This window comes from Oncorhynchus masou, chromosome 18, assembly GCF_036934945.1.
Source record: "Oncorhynchus masou masou isolate Uvic2021 chromosome 18, UVic_Omas_1.1, whole genome shotgun sequence".
In the NCBI taxonomy this organism is placed as follows: domain Eukaryota; kingdom Metazoa; phylum Chordata; class Actinopteri; order Salmoniformes; family Salmonidae; genus Oncorhynchus; species Oncorhynchus masou.
In genome coordinates this window covers 68,003,877-68,026,639 of record NC_088229.1, presented here as the reverse complement: position 1 = coordinate 68,026,639, position 22,763 = coordinate 68,003,877, and the positions used below count along the sequence as shown (strand labels likewise).

General features: G+C 44.3%; 1 protein-coding gene across 3 annotated transcripts in view; it reads right to left on the bottom strand.

Annotated features, from left to right (window-relative positions):
• Positions 1-22,763, bottom strand: part of LOC135503770 (carbonic anhydrase-related protein 10-like) — a 374,242-nt gene that overhangs the window by 332,270 nt on the left and 19,209 nt on the right. For all 3 annotated transcript variants that reach the window (XM_064921913.1, XM_064921915.1, XM_064921914.1), the window contains one exon: positions 13,171-13,245. In XM_064921913.1, coding sequence (XP_064777985.1) covers positions 13,171-13,245 — 75 coding nt within the window. The remainder of the gene's footprint in view (positions 1-13,170; positions 13,246-22,763) is intronic.

The window sequence follows — 22,763 nt, the reverse complement described above, 5'->3', positions numbered from 1 at the left end:
TGAGTGCTTCCGCAAATTGTCTCACATACAGGATTGCATAGTTTGGGGAAAAGGGGAACCCATGGCTACACCCCGAATATGAAAGAAAAAGTCTGACTCACAGATGAAGTAGTTATTGGATAATACCAGTTCAGCGAGTTGCAAGGGGCAATCATTGGATGGAGAAAGGGTAGAGTCTGCACTCCTCCAGTGTGTGGGATGTTAGTATACAAGCTCTCCACATCAAAAGTGGCCAGCAGGGTGGTATCCTTCCTTAGCCCTGAGATCACTTGACTAGTGTCTTTGACATAAGATGGGAGATTCTCAAGCAACGGTTTAATGTGGTGATCCACATACTTAGAAATGTTTGATGTCACAGAGTCAATTGCTGCTACAATGGGTCAACCGGGGGGAGGAGACACTTGTTTGTGTAATTTAGCAACTGAATAAAAGGTTGGTATCTTAGGAGATTTCACACATAGAAATTCAAATTTAATTTGTCCTAATTCCGAACAACTTTCCACTGTGGATGTGATATTGTGCTGGAATTCTAGGGTAGGGTCATGATTCAGTTTGCGATAGAAGTCACCTTTAGATAGTTGTCGGTGACATTCATTCACACAGTCACATTTGTTTTGTATACAATTTCCTCCTACATTTTTCATGATAATGGAAAGATCAGACTGCAAGTCCTTAAGAGCCATTCTCTCGTCTCTATTCGGGTTATCAAAGGATTTGTGTTTCTGTTTGTCTTTCATTAAGTCACCTACATCATTTTGAACGTGCCGTCCTTGGCCAGCTCTCCCGCTATCTCTCTCAGAATGACCTTCTTGATCCAAATCAGTCAGGTTTCAAGACTAGTCATTCAACTGAGACTAAGAAATCTCTTCTCTGTATCACGGAGGCGCTCCGCACTGCTAAAGCTAACTCTCTCTCCTCTGCTCTCATCCTTCTAGACCTATCGGCTGCCTTCGATACTGTGAACCATCAGATCCTCCTCTCCACCCTCTCCGAGTTGGGCATCTCCGTGCGCGGCCCACGCTTGGATTGCGTCCTACCTGACAGGTCGCTCCTACCAGGTGGCGTGGCGAGAATCTGTCTCCTCACCACGCGCTCTCACCACTGGTGTCCCCCAGGGCTCTGTTCTAGGCCCTCTCCTATTCTCGCTATACACCAAGTCACTTGGCTCTGTCATAACCTCACATGGTCTCTCCTATCATTGCTATGCAGACGACACACAATTAATCTTCTCCTTTCCCCCTTCTGATGACCAGGTGGCGAATCGCATCTCTGCATGTCTGGCAGACATATCAGTGTTGATGACGGATCACCACCTCAAGCTGAACCTCGGCAAGACGGAGCTGCTCTTCCTCCCGGGGAAGGACTGCCCGTTCCATGATCTCGCCATCACGGTTGACAACTCCATTGTGTCCTCCTCCCAGAGCGCTAAGAACCTTGGCGTGATCCTGGACAACACCCTGTCGTTCTCAACTAACATCAAGGCAGTGGCCCGTTCCTGTAGGTTCATGCTCTACAACATCCGCAGAGTACGACCCTGCCTCACACAGGAAGCGGCGCAGGTCCTAATCCAGGCACTTGTCATCTCCCGTCTGGATTACTGCAACTCGCTGTTGGCTGGGCTCCCTGCCTGTGCCATTAAACCCCTACAACTCATCCAGAACGCCGCAGCCCGTCTGGTGTTCAACCTTCCCAAGTTCTCTCACGTCACCCCGCTCCTCCGCTCTCTCCACTGGCTTCCAGTTGAAGCTCGCATCCGCTACAAGACCATGGTGCTTGCCTACGGAGCTGTGAGGGGAACGGCACCGCAGTACCTCCAGGCTCTGATCAGGCCCTACACCCAAACAAGGGCACTGCGTTCATCCACCTCTGGCCTGCTCGCCTCCCTACCACTGAGGAAGTACAGTTCCCGCTCAGCCCAGTCAAAACTGTTCGCTGCTCTGGCCCCCAATGGTGGAACAAACTCCCTCACGACGCCAGGACAGCGGAGTCAATCACCACCTTCCGGAGACACCTGAAACCCCACCTCTTTAAGGAATACCTAGGATAGGATAAAGTAATCCTTCTCACAACCCCCCCTTAAATGATTTAGATGCACTATTGTAAAGTGGCTGTTCCACTGGATGTCATAAGGTGAATTCACCAATTTGTAAGTCGCTCTGGATAAGAGCGTCTGCCAAATGACTTAAATGTAATTTTCAACAATCCTGCAGAAGGTTTCTATGGATGCATTACGTTTCGGGGGAGGTACAAATTAACTTCTTGCTCTAAATGTGGTTCTCTCAGAGTTCTCAGGTCCTCAGCTTGGTTGATGGCTCCATCTTCTGAATGACTCACGGTAGGGTAGGTGAGTCTATGGATTAACGTGATAGACCTATGTGTATATCTGACTGAGGATGACATTTCAAGTGGAGTCCTGTAAGTTTCAATCTTATCAAAGATCTCACACAATTTCAGATTACGGAAAAACTTGAATAGATCTATCTGGACGTCAAATTCAGTAATGTATGTTGTAGGTACAAATTATAACTCCTTATTGACAACACTAAGGTGGGCTGGTGTCAGGATCGTACTTGATAAATTGAAGACATTTAGCTCCTGTTTAAAATATTATAATAATGTATTATGTTTATGTTGTATTAATAGAAGGGGAAGTGCTTTAAGACCCCTCCCTCACTACATTGATAGGGTCCTGGACTACAGATTAGCAATATATATATATGCATTATAAGGTTTAATATTGTTCCACAGTTCTTTTCTAGTCTCTGCTTCTTATAAGAAACGGCCTGAGATGTGCGAGTTATTGCAGTCAAAACAGGGTGTCTGTGAGAAAGCGCCTCAAGGCTAAAAGAGATTAATAGACACAGAACCCTGCAGGGGAGTAAAAGAGATGAGAGACAAGTCAGACATACCACTATAAAGAAACTTGGGGAGTGGAAAATTGCTGCTGAGCCCTTAGAAAACACTGGAACAATTGTTCTCTCTTGCAAGTTCGTATAACTGTATATGCATGGGCTTGGTCTCATGAGTAGAAGGTGTTGACGTAGGCAGTTACATCACAAGGGCACGCATATTAAAGCAACTTGGACCCTTTCCTATTTTGCAGAACTTACTCTGAAACATGCGTGCTATGTTCCCGTTGTCAACTTCTGTCTGCAATTGCATTAATAAAGGTTTTTGATTGATTTGCTTAAAGATATTGTCTGATTATTGATTTCACCAATAAGCAAATGATTGACAAGGAACAAGGAGCATACCCCAACACCGGCCAAACCCTCCCCTAATCCGGAAGACGCTGGGTCAATTGTGCACCGCCCTATGGGATTCCCGATCACAGGCAGTTGTGATACAGTCCAGGATCAAACCAGGGTCTATAGTGACCCCTCTAGCACTGAGATGCAGTGCCTTAGACTGCTGCTCCACTCGGGAGCCTTAAATGTCGACAACCATACTGACAGCTTCCTGTTTGACACTTTAACAACCATACTGACAGCTTCCTGTTTGACACTTCAACAACCATACTGACAGCTTCCTGTTTGACACTTTAACAACCATACTGACAGCTTCCTGTTTGACACTTTAACAACCATACTGACAGCTTCCTGTTTGACACTTAACAACCATACTGACAGCTTCCTGTTTGACACTTCAACAACCATACTGACAGCTTCCTGTTTGACACTTCAACAACCATACTGACAGCTTCCTGTTTGACACTTCAACAACCATACTGACAGCTTCCTGTTTGACACTAACAACCATACTGACAGCTTCCTGTTTGACACTTCAACAACCATACTGACAGCTTCCTGTTTGACACTTCAACAACCATACTGACAGCTTCCTGTTTGACACTTCAACAACCATACTGACAGCTTCCTGTTTGACACTTTAACAACCATACTGACAGCTTCCTGTTTGACACTTCAACAACCATACTGACAGCTTCCTGTTTGACACTTCAACAACCATACTGACAGCTTCCTGTTTGACACTTCAACAACCATACTGACAGCTTACTGTTTGACACTTTAACAACCATACTGACAGCTTCCTGTTTGACACTTCAACAACCATACTGACAGCTTCCTGTTTGACACTTCAACAACCATACTGACAGCTTCCTGTTTGACACTTCAACAACCATACTGACAGCTTACTGTTTGACACTAACAACCATTCTGACAGCTTCCTGTTTGACACTTCAACAACCATACTGACAGCTTACAGTTAACACTAAGACATAACAATAACGCAGCTATATACAGGGGTACCGGTACCGAGTCAGTGTGCTGGGGTATAGGTAAGAGGTCATTTGCACATGTAGGTAGGGGTAAAGTGACTATGCAAAGATAACAAACAGTGAGTAGCAGCAGTGTACAAAACAAATGGAAGGGGGGGTCAATGAAATAGTTAGGTGGCCATTTGATTAGTTGTTCAGCAATCTTATGGCTTGGGAATAGAAGCTGTTATGGAGCCTTTTGGTCCTAGATTTGGCGCTCCGGTACCGCTTGCCATGCGGTAGCAGAGAAACATGTCTGACTTGGGTGACTGCAGTCTCTGACAATTTTATGGTCTTTCCTCTGACAACTACTGGATTGCAGGAAGCTTGGCCCCAGGGATGTATTGGGCTGTACGCACTACCCTCTGTAGCGCCTTACGGTCAGATGGCGAGCAGTTGCCATACCCGGCGGTGATGCAACCGGTGGTGCAGCTGTAGAACGTTTTGAGGATCTGGGGACCCATGACAAATCTTTTGAGTCTGCCCTCATCACAACTGTCTTGGTGTGTTTGAACCATGATAGATCATTGGTGATGTGGACACCAAGGAACTTGAACTCTCGACCCGCTCCACTACAGCCCCGTTGATGTTAATGGGGGCTTGTTCGGCTCACCTTTTCCTGTAGTCCACGATCAGCTTTTGTCTTGCTCACATTGAGGGAGAGGATGTTGTCCTGGCACTACACTGCCAGTTCTCTGACCTCCTCCCTATAGGCCGTCTCATCGTTGTCGGTGAACAGGCCAACCACTGTTGTATAGTCAGCAAACTTAATGATGGTGTTGGATTCGTGTTTGGCCACGCAGTCGTGGGTGAACAACGAGAACAGGAGGAGACTAAGTACACACCCCTGAGGTGCCCTAGTGTTGAGGATCGGCGTGGAAGATGTGTTGTTGCCCACCCTTAACACCTGGGGGCGGCCGTCAGGAAGTCCAGGATCCAGTTGCAGAGGGAGGTGTTTAACCCCAGGATCCTTAGCTTAGTGATGAGCTATGTGGGCACTTTGGTGTTGAACGCTCAGCTGTAGTCAATGAACAGCATTCTCACATAGGTGTTCCTTTTGTCCAGGTGGGAAAGGCCAGTGGGGAGTGGAATTGAGATTGCGTCATCTGTGGATCTGTTGGGGCAGTATGCAAATTGGGAGTGGATCTAGGGTATCCGGGAGGATGCTCTTGATGTGAGCCATGACCAGCCTTTCAAAGCACTTCATGGCTACCGACGTGAGTGCTACGGGCTGGTAATAATTTAGGAAGGTTAACTTCGCTACCTTGGGCACAGGGACTATGGTGGTATGCATCAAACATGTAGGTCTTATAGACTCTGTCAGGGAGAGGTTGAAATTGTCAGTGAAGACACTTGCCAGTTGGACCGCGCATGCTTTGAGTACACGTCCTGGTAATCCGTCTGACCCGCGGCTTTGTGAATGTTGACCTGTTTAAAGGTCTTACTCACATCGGCTACCGAGAGCATTATCACAGTCATCCAGAACAGCTAGTGCTCTCGTGCATGCGTCAGTGTTGCTTGCCTCAAAGCCAGCATAAGAGGCATTTAGCTCATCTAGTAGGCTTGCGTCATTGGGCAGCTCGCGTCTGGGTGTCCCTTTGGAGTCTGTAATAGTTTTCAAGCCCTGCCATGTCCGACGAGCGTCAGAGCTGGTGTAGTAGGATTCAATCTTAATCCAGTATTGACGCTTTCCTTGTTTGATGGTTTGTCTGAGGGCATAGCAGGATTTCTTACAGTCGTCCGGAATACTGTCTCACTCCTTGAAAGTGGACGTGCTAGCCTTTAGCTCGATGCGGATGTTGCCTGTAATCCATGGCTGCTGGTTGGGATATCTACGTACGGTCACTGTGGGGACGACGTCGTCGATGCACTTATTGATGAAGCCGATAACTGAGGTGGTATACTCCTCAATGCCATTGGATGAATCCTGAAACATGTTCCAGTTATGTGCTAGCAAAATAGTCCTGTAGCGTAGCCTCCGCTTCACCTGACCACTTACGTATTGAGCGAGTCACTGGCACTTCCTGATTTAGATTTTGCTTGTAAGGAGCATTGTATGCATCTCTGTGTGTGGAGTGAAGATGGTCTAGTTTTTTCACCTCTGATTGCACATGTGACATGCTGGTAAAAATTTTGAAAAATGGATTTAAGTTCGCCTGCATTAAAGATCCCGGCCAGTAGGAGCGCCGCTTCTGGGTGAGCATTTTCTTGTTTGCTTATGGCCATAGAGTTGGTTGAGAGCAGTCTTAGCACCAGCATCGGTCTGTGGTGGTAAATAGATGGCTACGAATAATATAGATAAGAAATCTCTTGGAAGATACTGTGGTCTACAGCTTATCATAAGGTACTACCTCAGACGAGAAATACCTAGATAATTCTTTAATATTAGACATCGCACACCAGCTGATGTTGACAAAAAGACACACCCCCACCCTTCATCTTACCAGACATAGCTTCTCTGTTCCGCCGGTGCATTGAAAATTCATCCAGCTCTATATGATCTGTGTCGTCGTTCAGCCACGACTTGGTGAAACATAAGATATTACAGATAATCGGAATTGTAGATCATACATTTTATTTTCCAATGATTGCATGTTAGTAAGTAGAATTGAGGGCAGTGGGAGTTTACTCGCTCGCCTACGGATTCTCAAAAGGCAGCCCGATCTCTGCCCTCTTTTCCTCTATATTTTCTTCAAGCAAATGACGGGGATCTGGGCCTGTTCCCGGGAGTGCAGTATATCTTTCTCGTCGGAGTTGTGAAAGGAAAAAGCTTCTTCTAGTTCGTGGTGAGTAATCATCTCCATCTCTCCTTCATCTCCCATCCTTGTCTCTTCCTATCACCCTCACCCACCCTCTCACACTCCCTTATTGTCCCTCTCTCTTCCCTCTCCCCGTCCTCTCCATCTCCACTCTCATTAGTCCATGGCTGGAGCACTCAACGCAACACTTCACACCAGAGAGCCATCAGACGCCTACCAGCTACACAGCAGAGAGACAACCAGCAGGCAGCCAGACCAGCCGAGTCTCTATCTACCCTGCATCTTGCTCCAGTGGTGCAGGACAGACAAGGGACATTTTAAAGAGATAGTGGGCGGAGAAAGAGGGGGGTGGAAGGACAGAGAAGGAATAGAAATGACTAATGGACGGAGGGTGAGTGTTAACCAGTCACTTTTATGCAACTCCCTTTCTCTCCCTCTATACTCCACAGGCTACCAGATCCACATCACATTTTCTGTCTCCCTGCATGACAACTCAAGGTGATTCAACCACTGCTTTGGATCTTGCCAGGCCCCCCTCCCTCCTTCCCTCCTCCATCCCTCCCTTATCCTAACTCACAGCAACCAGCCATTCTTCAAAGGTTTTATCTTCTCTAAAATCACCTTTCAGCAGAAAGGACAACATAATCTGCAGAAATGGGACAAAGAGAAGGGGGGTGACATAAAAACAGAACAATAAATAACAGATAAACAGCTTCATACCTCGGCAAGGCTTACTAGAATGACCCCGGATGATGCTCAAAGCTAATGATCTATGACCTTTAGTTAACCCATACTGTGTCAATAAGAGCTACATCTCAATGCTCTCTGAAAAGATGACCGCACACTGAGTGAATAGGATGGAGTAACCCTACACAATGATCCAAGGTCAGATTTGTATTCCCCTGCACTCTAATAGTTAATATTAGGATCGAGGGAGGATGAGCTGATCCTAGATATGTGGCTAGGAGTATCTTCTCCCCAAAGCCGATTAAAAAGATTCAGAGAAGGGGATACTGATGGTCCTTGTTGACCTTTTGGAAATGCTAAAGCTAATTGGGGTCAAAAGGGCTCAGAAAGGGCACAATCATTTGCAAAGGTCAGTTACAGTGGGGCAAAAAAGTATTTAGTCAGCCACCAATTGTGGAAGTTCTCCCACTTAAAAAGATGAGAGAGGCCTGTAATTTTCATCATAGGTACACTTCAACTATGACAGACAAAATGAGAAGAAAAAAAATCCAGAAAATAAAATTGTAGGATTTTTTATGAATTTATTTGCAAATTATGGTGGAAAATAAGTATTTGGTCACCTACAAACAAGCAAGATTTCTGGCTCTCACAGACCTGTAACTTCTTCTTTAAGAGGCTCCTCTGTCCTCCACTCGTTACCTGTATTAATGGCACATGTTTGAACTTGTTATCAGTATAAAAGACACCTGTCCACAACCTCAAACAGTCACACTCCAAACTCCACTATGGCCAAGACCAAAGAGCTGTCAAAGGACAACAGAAACAAAATTGTACACCTGCACCAGGCTGAAAAGACTGAATCTGCAATAGGTAAGCAGCTTGGTTTGAAGAAATCAACTGTGGGAGCAATTATTAGGAAATGGAAGACATACAAGAACACTGATAATCTCCCTCGATATAGGGCTCCACGCAAGATCTCACCCCGTGGGGTCAAAATGATCACAAGAACGGTGAGCAAAAATCCCAGAACCACACGGGGGGACCTAGTGAATGACCTGCAGAGAGCTGGGACCAAAGTAACAAAGCCTACCATCAGTAACACGCTACGCCGCCAGGGACTCAAATCCTGCAGTGCCAGACGTGTCCTTCTGCTTAACTTCTTGCGTCGAGCAATCCCGGATCCGGGATCCTATTTATAGCCTCAAGCTCATTAGCATAACGCAACGTTAACTATTCATGAAAATCGCAAATGAAATGAAATAAATATATTTGCTCTCAAGCTTAGACTTTTGTTAACAACACTGTCATCTCAGATTTTCAAAATATGCTTTTCAACCATAGCTAAATAAGCATTTGTGTAAGAGTATTGATAGCTAGCATAGCTATAAGTCTAGAATTCAGCCAGCAACATTTTCACAAAAACAAGAAAATCATTCAAATAAAATCATTTATCTTTGAAGAACTTCAGATGTTGTCAATGAGGAGACTCTCAGTTAGATAGCAAATGTTCAGTTTTTCAAAAAAATATTATTTGTGTAGGACAAATCGCTCCGCACAAATCGCACAAATCGCTCCGTTTTGTTCACGTTTGAAAAAAACCTGTATCCAGTTATAGCCTCAAGCTCATTAGCATAACTATTTATGAAAATCGCAAATTAATAGAAATGAATGTGCTAGCTCTCAAGCTTAGCCTTTTCTTAACAACACTGTCATCTCAGATTTTCAAAATATGCTTTTGAACCATAGCAAAACAAGCGTTTGTGTAAGAGTATTGATAAAACATCAATTTTTAAATACATCCTGAGAAATTTGTCAAACCAAACCCTTATATAAAACGTTAAAAGCTACCATTTTATCCATCCAAATTCAAAGACAACAATTGAAAAGGTAAAATAACATCCATAAAAACAATACCGACCAAATCCTCCCAGTCTCCCTGCAGTCCTAGTTATAAAAACCACAGTGCATGATCAACAAATTCAGCATTATCTAACCCTAGCTCTGTTTCTTACCCGGTAAATATCACTTTATAATCTCACCCGAGTTCCCTTTCTTACCCAGTATATTTAACTTCCTTATCTCACACTAGCTTCCTGTTTTACCCAGTAAATCTCAATTTATTATCTCACCCTAGTTCCCTTTCTTACCCAGTAAATCTCCCTCCATTATCTCACCCTAGCTCCATTTCTTACTCATTCGATCTCCCTCCATTATCTCAACCTAGGTCCCTTTCTTACCCAGTAAATCTCACTTTATTATCTCACCCTAACTCCATTTCTTACCCATTAAATCTCACTCCATTATCTCACCCTAGCTCCGTTTCTTACCCAATTGATCTCACTTCATTATCTCAACCTAGCTCCGTTTCTTACTCAGTAAATTTCACTTCATTATCTCACCCTAGCTCCTTTTCTTACCCAGTAAATTTAACTTCCTTATCTCAACCTAGCTCGCTTTCTTACCCAGTAAATTTCACTTCCTTATCTCAACCTAGCTCCCTTTCTTACCCAGTAAATGTCACTTATCTCACCCTTGCTCCATTTCTTACCCTTTAAATCTCACTTCCTTATCTCACCCTTGCTCCATTTCTTACCCTTTAAATCTCACTTCCTTATCTCACCCAAGCTCCCTTTCTTACCCAGTAAATTTCACTTCCTTATCTCACCCTGGCTCCATTTCTTACTCTTTAAATCTCAATTCCTTATCTCACCCTTGCTCCATTTCTCACCCTTTAAATCTCACTTCCTTATCTCACCCTTGCTCCATTTCTCACCCTTTAAATCTCACTTCCTTATCTCACCCTTGCTCCATTTCTTACCCAGTAAATGTCACTTCCTTATCTCACCCTTGCTCCATTTCTTACTCTTTAAATCTCAATTCCTTATCTCACCCTTGCTCCATTTCTTACCCTTTAAATCTCACTTCCTTATCTCACCCTGGCTCCCTTTCTTTACCCAGTAAATCTCACTTCATTATCTCACCCTAGCTCCATTTCTTACCCTTTAAATCTCACGTCCTTATCTCACCATAGCTCCATTTCTTACCCAGTAAGTTTCACTTTCTTATCTCACCCTAGCTCCCTTTCTTTACCCAGTAAATCTCACTTCCTTATCTCACCCTAGCTCCATATCTTACCCTTTAAATCTCACTTCATTATCTCACCCTAGCTCCATTTTTTACCCTTTAAATCTCACTTCCTTATCTCAACCTTGCTCAATTTCTTACCCTTTAAATCTCACTTCCTTATCTCACCCTTGCTCCATTTCTTACCCTTTAAATCTCACTTCCTTATCTCACCCTTGCTCCATTTCTTACCCTTTAAATCTCACTTCCTTATCTCACCCTTGCTCCATTTCTCACCCTTTAAATCTCACTTCCTTATCTCACCCTTGCTCCATTTCTCACCCTTTAAATCTCACTTCCTTATCTCACCCTAGCTCCCTTTCTTTACCCAGTAAATTTCACTTCTTTCAAGTCTCCTTCTTTATCAGCTACTATCAGCACCTCTCTGGCGGAGACCGGCAAGAGAGGGACGTAAAAATGTCTGATTACTCTACCTCCTCCCCTCCCTGGCTCAGGAGGATCATAACTAGCTTATTAGCGGTGCCAGATGCTGCTGGGTGGTTAGTGGTGCAGGAAGGCCTGTGAGGATAGAGGAGCTGACATTATATTGAACATAAAGCATTTGTCTCTGACAAACACACAGCACAGTCTGACAGTCAACACCTGTAATAATGTGTACATGGTCACCTGCAGGTGGAATAAAAAGCATGAAAATGCTTAATTATGCACGCACACAAACACACCTCACCTGTACATGTATACACTTAGAGCTGGTTGATATTGACCAAAATTAATATCGCAAGAAATTGACATTTTTTTTGCAATAACAATAAATTACAATACATTATTTTGTGGAGAGGAGCTAAAGCTGTGAGATATGGACAAGAGTCATATTGTGATAAATGCAACTATTTTGCTCGATAACAATAAATACAATGATAATCTCTTTTTTATGGACAGTTACTTTACATTAGCGGCGGTGATCTAGCCAACTATTTTTCAGTGCAACGAAAGACAACTGAGATGGTAGCCTATGATTCAAAAAGTCAGCCATTTAATTCAACATATCCAGCGAACGCATTACTGACATGTTGATGTGCAACCTGTCAAAATAAGAACCAGAATTATCCAATTTAATTTGTGCTCTTTAGAGAATTTGCCGACATCTTTGTGCATGTCAGCTGTATTATTCACAACCTGAGGAAGTGAAAACTGAAAAGACTCTGATTCATCTATCCGTAAATGTAGGCTAATGTCCTACAGAAACGTTCCAGTGCTCGTCCTAGGCTACTTGATGAGGTCTAATGACTGAAAATGGTGTATTCTGCTCCTGCCCGCGGGTGAATCGAAACCATACGACAGACTTTCCTCTCCACGGGCGAATCAAAACCATACTCCAGACTCTCCTCTCCGCGGGCGAATCAAAACCATACTCCAGACTCTCCTCTCCTCTCCGAATCAAAACCATACTCCAGACTCTCCTCTCCGAATCAAAACCATACTCCAGACTCTCCTCTCCGAATCAAAACCATATGACAGTCTAATCTGGTTGTAAATTGGTGCCATGAACTCAACATTAAGTGAGAAATAAATGATATACTCACAGAAAGCTGTGACTCTCCTCTCTGTAACTAGAACAACGGAAGTTGCTTTATAAACAGTCTTTTTCCCGCAATTACATTTTGAGCAACAGTCATGTGCTTGTGCTCCTCAGACTGCATCACTTCCTCCATGCGCACAGTGAGAGGGAGTGAGAGGCTCGCTCACACATCAGCCGACAGTGAAATGGGAACAAGCAGTTACTTTCATATAATAGTAGGAATCAACGTGATGAATAGGCTATTACTGTTGACCAAATAATGGTTTTAGAACAATCTACAGGAACACTGTGTAGCAAAATCACAAAAAATGACCAACATGCACAAAATGCTTGGGTAAAAGGAAGGTAATGTCAGTGTGGGTAGTTGTTGCTTTATCATCCCAGCTCTGCACAAACTCATTTAAAAGAACACATCTGCATGCAACACAACACACACACACACCTGCAGCATCATCAAAAGCCCTCAACAGCTCAGCATAAGAAAAATACAATCTTGGGAAATAATTGCAGTGATGGGTACACATAGAAGGAAATGAACAAGGTAGAATGAAAGGCCCTTGTAAACCTGCCAGTCAATCAGCGACGAAACAACTAGACGACAAGGGCAACAAAAGTCTTGTAAGAATTAAAAACAGCGCCACTGGCAAGGTAGTCGAGTTGTGAAAACAGAAAAAATGCAATGTTCTTCACACTTCACACTGGGGAGAAAAAAACTCTAGTTCAAGCTTATAGAAAATAAACATCAGTCTTAACTGTATACAGTACAGTATAGGGATTCTTACCTGGTACGAAGCTCCCCTGAACCACCTCCTTGTATGCCCACCATCCATCATGTATTTTAGGTGCATTTGGCTGAGCTGTCGGAGAGGCAGGAAACAGACAACAATCAGTTGAACGTTCATTTGAGACAAGAGAGACAATATTCGCTCCCGGTGTTCACGTCACCGACTCCTTCGAGGAGATGTTCCGTTATGATCCCCTTCCTTTCTAGCCAACCTTGCTAACCTTCTCAGCTAGAGGCCTCCCTGAAGACATGCTGAGAACAAACACATTCTCAGGTTATAAATCCTACACACACTTGCACATATACATACACACTCACACTCACACATACACACGCACACCATGGACGGTATTCCAGGGCGCATTCTCAGAGCATGCGCAGATAAACTGGCAGGCATATCCATGGTAATTTTCAACCTCTCCTTGTCCCAGTCTGTAATCCCCGCGTCTTAAAATGACTACGATCATTCCTGTTCCTAAGAACTCTAAAGATTCATGCCACAATGACTATCACCCTGAAGCTCTCACATCTGTAATCATGAAGTGCTTTGAAAGGATGGTTATGGCAAACATCCACTCTGTCATCCCAGACACCCTAGACCCACTCCAATGTGCATACCGCCCCAGCAGATCCATAGACAATGAAATCTCAATTGAACTGCACATTGCCCTCACCCACCTAGATAAAAGGAATAACTATAGTACCAGTCAACATTTTGGACCGACTCTCTCTCTCATACTTTTCTTTATTTGTACTAGTTTCTACATGTGGGATAATAGTCAAGGCATCAAAACTATGAAATAACACACATGGAATCATGTAGTAACCACAAAAGTCTTCAAAGTAGCCACCCATTGCTTGATGACAGCTTTGCACACTCTTGGCATTCTCTCAACCAGGTTCATGAGTTAGTCACCTGGAATGCATTTCAAATAACAGGTGTGTCATGTTATTAGTGGAATTTCCTTCTTAATGTGTTTGTCCCAATCAGTTGTGTTGTGACAAGGTAGGGTTGGTATACAGAAGATAGCTCTATTTGGTAAAATACCAATTCCATATTATTGCAAGAACAGCTAAAAAAAATCAAAGAGAAACGACAGTCCATCATTACTTAGAGACAAGATCAGTCAATCAGGAAAATTTCAAGAACTTTTAAAGTTTCTTCAAGTGCTGTTGCAAAACCATCAAGCACTATGATGAAACTGGCTCTCATGAGGACAGCCACAGGAAAGGAAGACACAGAGTTACCTCTGCTGCAGAGGATAAGTTCATTAGAGTTACCAGCCTCAGATTGTAGTCCAAATGAATGCTTCACAGATTTCAAGTAACAGACACATCTCAACATCAACTGTTCACAGGAGACTGGTTGAATGGTCGAATTGCTGCAAAAAAAACACTACTAAAGGACACCAATAAGAAGAAGAGACTTGCTTGGGCCAAGAAACACGAGTAGAAATCTGTCCTTTGGTCTGATGAGTCCAAATGACATTTTTGGTTCCAACCGCTGTGTCTTTGTGAGATGCAGAGTAGGTGAACAGATGATCTCCCCAAGTGTGGTTCTCACTGTGAAGCATGGAGGAGCAGGTGTGATGGTGTGGGGGTGCTTTCCTGGTGAAACTGTCTGTGATTTATTTAGAATACAAGACACACTTCACCAGCATGGCCACCACAGTATTCTGCAGCGACACGCCATCCCATCTGGTTTGAGCTTAGTGGGAATTTAATTTGTTTTTCAACAGGACAATGACCCAACACACCTCCAGGCTGTGTAAGGGCTATTTGACCTAGAAGGAGTGTGATGGAGTGCTGCGTCAGATGACATGGCCTCCATCATCATCCATTCACAATCACCAGGTCTCAACCCAATTGAGATGGTTTGGGATGAGTTGGACCGCAATGTGAAGGAAATGCAGTCAACAAGTGCTCAGCATATGTGGGAACTCCTTCAAGACCGTTGGAAAAGCTTTCCAGGTGAAGCTGGTTGAGGGAATGGCAAGTGTGCAAAGCTGTCATTAAGACAAAGGGTGGCTACTTTGAAGAATCTCAAATATAAAATATATTTAGATTTGTTTAAATCTTTTTATATTACTACATGATTACAAATATGTTATTTCAAAGTTTAGATGTCTTCGCTATTATTCTACAATGTAGAAAATGGTAAAAATAAAGAAACACCCTTGAATGAGTAGGTGTGCCCAAACTTTTGACTGGTGCCGTATGTGAGAATGTTGGAATAGACTACAGCTTGCGTTCAACACCATTGTCCCTTCAAGCTCGTCACCAAGACCTAGGACCACGAGACTGAACACCTCCATCTGCAGCTGGATCCTGGACTTCCTGACGGGCCAACCCCAGGTGGTGAGGGTTGGCAACATCACATCAACCACGCTGATCCTCAACACAGGGGCCCCTCAGGGGTGCGTGATCAGTCCCCTCCGATACTCCCTGTTCACCCTTGACAGCATGGCTATGCACGACTCCAACACCATCATCAAGTTTGCTGATGACACAATGGTGGTAGGTCTGATCACCGGTGACACTGAGACTGCCTACAAGGAGGAGGTCAGTGACCTGGCACTATGGTTCCTGGGACAACAACCTCTCCCTCAACACCAGTAAGACCAAAGAGCTGATCGTGGACTACAAGAAAGGGGGAGCGAACACACCCCATCCACATCGACAGAGCTGCAGTGGAATGGGTCGAGAGCTTCAAGTTCCTCTATGTCCAAATGACTAAGGACTTAAAATGTTCCACTCAAGAAGGCGCGACAGTGCCTCTTTCCACCCAGGAGGATGAAAAGGTTTGGCATTGGCCTTCAAATCCTCCAAAAGATCTATAGCCATACCGGTGAAAGCATCTTGACTGGATGCATCACTGCTTGGTATGGCAACAGCACCGCCCGCGATCGAATGGAGCTACAAAGGGTTGTGAGGACAGCCCATTACATCACTGGGGCTGAGGTCCCTGTCATCCAGCGCCTCTATATCAGGCGGTGGGAAAGGAAGGCCAGTGGTACCGGTGCATCAAGTCGGACACCAACAGCCTCCTGAACATATTTTATCCCCAAACCATAAGACTGTTAAATAGTTAACAGAATGGCTACATGGACTATCTGTGTTGACCCTTTTATTTTATTTTTCATGGAGAATCATATAATCAAAATGTATGCTGCTGCTACTCTATTTATCTTATATCCCGATGCCTAGTCATTTTACCCCCATTTTACCCCTTTACCTCTATAGCTCCAGTATCCCTATCCCCTTAACCCTTGATATTGATTACTGGTTTGGAGCTTGCAAGAAAGGCAGTTCACTGTACTTGTGCACATGACACTAAAACTTGAAACCACTTCATGTCTCTTTGCAGGCATTAGTATGGAAATACATTCTGTCATGTTGTGTGAACTGCAGTACAAATCCCAGATTACAGAAGGGCTGGACTCTATAATTGAGATGATTAGGTAAAGGTTTTGCTACAAAGGGAGGGTCGGGACCCAGGATAACCAAGGCGAGCTTTGGGGATATTGCTTTTTACACCTCAACTTGTTTTGTTCATTCGCTGGGGGCGGGGGGCTAGAGGCTGCCTCTGCTTAATGGAAGTAGGTGGTGGGGGTGGTTCTTACCCCCCCCCCCCTCCAAAGAGTAGTCTGGCTAGAATAACGCAGGAGAGTGGTTCAATTTCCCAGAGGGGATAGGGGGTGGAGGGGGAGGATACTGGAGTCCAGAATACCTATTTTCTCCCAGGCAATCGACTTGACAATCAACAACAACCACGCCTGGCAGGAAGTCTGAAGTTTTACCTCCCTGTGGGTGTTGAACAGCATCCCAAAACTGGATCTTAGCCATCCTGACTGGCTGCTGACTGGTTTCTCCAAATGATAGATTGCTTTTCCCCTTCCGATGTACAATGAAGCTGAAGTAAACACTGCCCTTGATGCCAGAGTGTCTGAGTCACTGCATATTGCAATACAGGCACTTTAGAGTCAGTGTTTCCCCTACTATTACCTAGTCAGAGCATCCCGCCTTGTCCTCCGGCCCTAAACTAGTTTTAGTCTTCCTTTAGTCACCATCAAAAACCCATCATGACACAGCGACACAATTGCAGTGCTAAAAGTTTGAGTAAAATGTAAACGTTGTAGTAAACAATTGTTGAACAATGGCTATCCGGCTCGAAGGACCAATCCTTCCAATCCTTCTATAGCTTTTCTTCTAATAACAATGTTGCAGTGAATTCAACACGTCGTAAGGTGTAAATAAGATGCTCTTGCCATGGTTGAATGTAGATTTAATTTCTTACCCGTAATACCCAAGTGCGCACACATTTGTTTTTGAATACCACAAAAATGACAGGGTATCCTGATAACACCGAAAAACAGCCTTATGGACACGCTGCCGATGTATATTTTTTTTAAATATCTTTTTGTTGGTACTTTTTTACCCCTTTTTCTCCCCAATTTCATGATATCCAATTGGCAGTTACAGTCTTGTTCCATCGCTGCAACTCCTGTACGGACTCCGGAGAGGTGAAGGTCGAGAGCCAAGCGTCCTCCGAAACAACCAACCCTGCCAAGCCGCACTGCTTCTTGAGCAACTGCTTGTTTAACTCAGAAGCCAGCCGCACAAATGTGTCGGAGGAAACACCGTACAACTGGCAACCGGCCCGACAGAGGAGTCGCTAGAGCGCGATGAGACAAGGACATCCCAGCCGAACAAACCCTCCCCTAAACCGGACGGCGCTGGGCCAATTGTGAAACACATTCCGGGATCGAACCTGGATCTGTAGTGACGCCTCAAGCACTGTGATACAGGGCTTAGACCGCTGCGCCACTCGGGAGGCCCTCGCCTATGCCTTTTAATCTGGCATCAACACAACCAGTCATGATCTTTTCATCTGATGGTCAAACAATCACTTACAGTGCACTGTGCCCCTGCAATTTGATGAATAGAAAGAGACATTTGTACAAAACACCAATGTGTATTGTAATGACATGACTGTGACTGTCATTAGGTCTACACTTATAGCCTGAATTGATGCATCCACGCCCGCCGCGGTCTGGTTCACTCATCTCGCCTTGTCCGCAAGCGTCTCCGCCACTCATCCTTGACAAAATGTAAGTATTCTTCTTACACCACAATGCATTTTAGAGTGTATACCACGCGGTGTCCAGTCAATTTGCACATTTTTTATTCAGCTGACATGCAATAATGTTAAATAGAGGTGTAATAGTTTTTTGGCATGTTGTATTTATTGTTTTACAGGTACAGCGTATCCCACTATTTATTTTGCAGGTACCATACTGGCTTACTTTCACCCCTGGCTCCAGATCAATCCTATTTGTGTCTCATCAGGAAGTACCTCCAGGGAGTGAGCGAGTGTGTGTGTGTGTGTGTGTTTGCGTGCGTGCGGGCATGCGTGCGTGCGTGCGTGCGTGTGTGTGTGTGTGTCTGTGTGGGTGGGTGGGTGTGTGTGCATTCTCCAAAAAGGTTCTATAGAGCACTAAAAAAAGGGTTCCGCTTAGTTTACATCCCTTTTTGGGGGATATAGAACACTGTTTTATGGTTCTTTATAGAACATTTTTGGAGAATGGTTCTATAAAGAGCCTTTCTCAAATCGGTCAATCCATTTGAGGAAGCATACAGTTTTTTTTCCCTTCTGGTCAGCCATATTATATTGCTAAAATTCCGTGTTATTATTGTGTTAACTGACAAGTTGAATCTAGTGAACTACCTCTGGAACAGCTGGGGGTTCCTGAGGAGAGAACTGAGAACCACTGACTGATTTAGTCAACCGTTCTGAATTGACAGAAGGCCAACATTGCACACAATACAGATGATAAAGTTGCTGGAATCTTAGGATTTGTCTTTTGCTAAGCTACTTTTCAAAGAGCAGAAGGGCATTAATCTTGGGCCAGACACTCTTTGCTTAGTGAAAATGTTTTCTGCAGAATCACTTCTGTTTAGCGGAACTGGGTTTGTGAATGGAACCACTTGTCATAATATTTTTCTCTGTTTTTGTCATGTCTAATGGGACTAAAAGCTTGTTAATTATTCTGAGGCAGACAGTGATAATGTCAAACATTCTAGAATGATTGGCTGCCAGAAAGAGAGAGAGCGAGGACAGAGAGAGAGAGAGAGGACAGAGGAGAGAGAGAGAGAGAGAGAGAGAGAGAGAGAGAGAATGAGAGAGAGATAGAGACAGAGAGAGAGGGGGAGAGGGGGAGAGGGAGAGAGCGAGGACAGAGAGAGACAGAGAGAGAGATAGAGAGAGAGAGGGAGGGAGAGAGAGAGACAGAGAGAGAGAGAGAGAGAGAGAGAGAGATAGAGAGGAGAGGGGGAGAGGGAGAGAGCGAGGACAGAGAGAGACAGAGAGAGATAGAGAGACAGAGAGAGAGGGAGGGAGAGAGAGAGAGAGAGAGAGAGAGAGAGAGAGAGAGAGAGAGCAGGACTGCAGAAAAGTTCTGTTACATATCCCACACCGCTTGGCTGTGGCCCAGAAACACACTTACTGACATAAGCAAAAAGGAAATGTCTCCAATCTATAAAAGGACATGCAGACGGGACTCAGAAAGGGAGAGGATGAGATGGACAGAGGGGGAGGGATGGGATGGGACAGAGGGAGGGATGGGAGGGAGGGAGGGAGGGATGGAGGGATGCATACGGTAAAATGATAGATATCTTTCATCGTTAGCTAAGTGGTTTCCATACTCAGGAGTCCCTGTGTGTCCGGCCTAAGGCAGCCTGGCCCAATCAAATTAAATCAAGCTTTATTTATACAGCATTTCAGACATGGAATGCAATCCAATGTGCTTTTCCGGAAAAAAACGAATAAAAAGCAATGACAATAAAAGCGTAAATATTTACTACACAACAAACATAAGATAAAAAACTAAAGAATGACTCAAACTGAACAACTAAACACCACCTGAAGAAAAAGCAAAGCTAAAAGCTGTTTTCAGATTAAATATGTCCACAGTTTCTGCTTCCCTCAGGTTCTCTGGTAGGCTATTACAGAGGCTGGGGCCTTAATAACTAAAGGCTGCCTCTTTATGCCTCTTGGTCCCCCTCAGGTTCTCTGGCAGAGGGCTGGGGACATAGTAACTAAAGGCTGCCTCTCCATGCCTCTTGGTCCTCCTCAGGTTCTCTGGTAGGCTATTACAGAGGCTGGGGACATAGTAACTAAAGGCTGCCTCTCCATGCCTCTTGGTCCTCCTCAGGTTCTCTGGTAGGCTATTACAGAGGCTAGGGACATAGTAACTAAAGGCTGCCTCTCCATGCCTCTTGGTCCCCGTCAGGTTCTCTGGTAGGCTATTACAGAGGCTGGGGACATAGTAACTAAAGGCAGCCTCTCCATGCCTCTTGGTCCCCCTCAGGTTCTCTGGCAGGCTATTACAGAGGCTGGTGGCATAATAACTAAAGGCTGACCAAATGCCTCTTGGTCCTAGGCTTTGGGATAGTTAAAAGGCCAGTGCCAGAGGACCTGAGGGACCTACTGGGTACATAACTTAAAATCATGTCTGACATGTATTGGGGTGCACAATCGTGGATTGATTTAAAAACCAATAGAATATTTTTTAAATTCATTCTAAAACTCACAGGCAGCCAGTGCAGAGACCTTTAAACCGGTGTAATGCCTGTCCTCGTCTGGTCTTGGTCAGTACCCCGTGCTGCAGCATTCTGTATGTTTTACAGTGCAGAGGCCTTAAAACCAGTGTAATGTATGCTCTCCGTCTGGTCTTGGTCAGTACCCCGTGCTGCAGCATTCTGTATGTTTTACAGTGCAGAGGCCTTAAAACCAGTGTAATGTATGCTCTCCGTCTGGTCTTGGTCAGTACCCGTGCTGCAGCATTCTGTATGTTTTACAGTGTAAGAGACCTTAAAACCGGTGTAATACCTGTCTCCGTCTGGTCTTGGTCAGTACCCGTGCTGCAGCATTCTGTATGTTTTACAGTGCAGAGACCTTAAAACCAGTGTAATGCCTGTCCCCGTCTGGTCTTGGTCAGTACCCCGTGCTGAAGCATTCTGCATGTTTTACAGTGCAGAGACCTTAAAACCGGTGTAATGTCTGCTCTCCGTCTGGTCTTGGTCAGTACCCCGTGCTGAAGCATTCTGCATGTTTTACAGTGCAGAGACCTTAAAACCGGTGTAATACCTGTCTCCGTCCGGTCTTGGTCAGTACCCGTGCTGCAGCATTCTGTATGTTTTACAGTGCAGAGACCTTAAAACCAGTGTAATGCCTGTCCCCGTCTGGTCTTGGTCAGTACCCCGTGCTGAAGCATTCTGCATGTTTTACAGTGCAGAGACCTTAAAACCGGTGTAATGTCTGCTCTCCGTCTGGTCTTGGTCAGTACCCCGTGCTGAAGCATTCTGCATGTTTTACAGTGCAGAGACCTTAAAACCGGTGTAATGTCTGCTCTCCGTCTGGTCTTGGTCAGTACCCCGTGCTGAAGCATTCTGTATGTTTTGCAGTTGACGAATTGCTTTCTTGGGTAGACCAGACAGGAGAGCATTGCAGTAGTCAAGCATACTTGTAATAAAAGCATGGATGAGTTTCTCTGTATCAGCCTGAGAGAGAAATGGCCACACCTTGGCAATGTCCCTCAGCTGGTAAAAAGTTATTTTGGTCACATTACTAATGTGTGATTCGAAACTTAGTTCAGAATCTAAAATAACACCTCGATTTACAAACATTTTTTTTACCTAGTTTCATCCTTATTGCCTGTGAATTAAAATGTATTGCCAGATTCTCTTTCAGTGCTTTGGCTCCAACAATAAGTTCCCCTGGTCATTTCTTGATTTTGCTATTTAAATAACTAATACAGTCTAATAATTTATCAGTGGAGCTAAAATCCTCCAGTGACACAGAAATGTAAAGTTGTGTATTGTCTGCATAGCAGTGGAAATCAATGTTGTGCTTTTTGATAACGCTGCCAAGGGGTAACATACTGTATATAAACTGAACAGTATTGGACCCAAAATCGAACTTTATGGAACACCGCGTGATCTGTATTTTCTCTGACTTATGTTCACCAAGGGTGACAAAAAACTCTCAACCAGTTAAATAGGTCCTAAACCAATTTAAAACTGGACCCAGAGAGACCAACCAACCTCTCCAGTGTGTCCAGAAGGACATCACGATCAACAGTGTCGAATGCAGCACTTAAATCTAAGAGGACAGAGAGCTGTTTGACGTCTGTGTTGGCTCTAAGATCATTTACCTCGTTAACTAAATTTACCTCGTTAACCTCGTTAACTGTCTCTGTGCTGAGGTGGGCACGAAAACCAGATTGTAATTTTTTTAAATGCAGTTGGTACTAAAAAAATATTTTTCTGTTTGAACACTAATTACTCCAGAATTTTGCTTAAGAATGAAAGGTTCAAGATTGGCCGAAAAAATGCTGAAGAATCTAGATTCCTTTTCTTCAGAAGGGGTTTCACCATAGTTTAGTGCAGTGGGGAAAGTGCCTGTGAACAGGGAGTGATTAACAATAGCTTACACTTCTTCAGATATGCAATTAAACACTTTTTTGAAGAAGGTGGTGGGGATGGGATCGAGAAGGCAGGTAGAAGGCTAAAGTCGTGATATCACTTCAT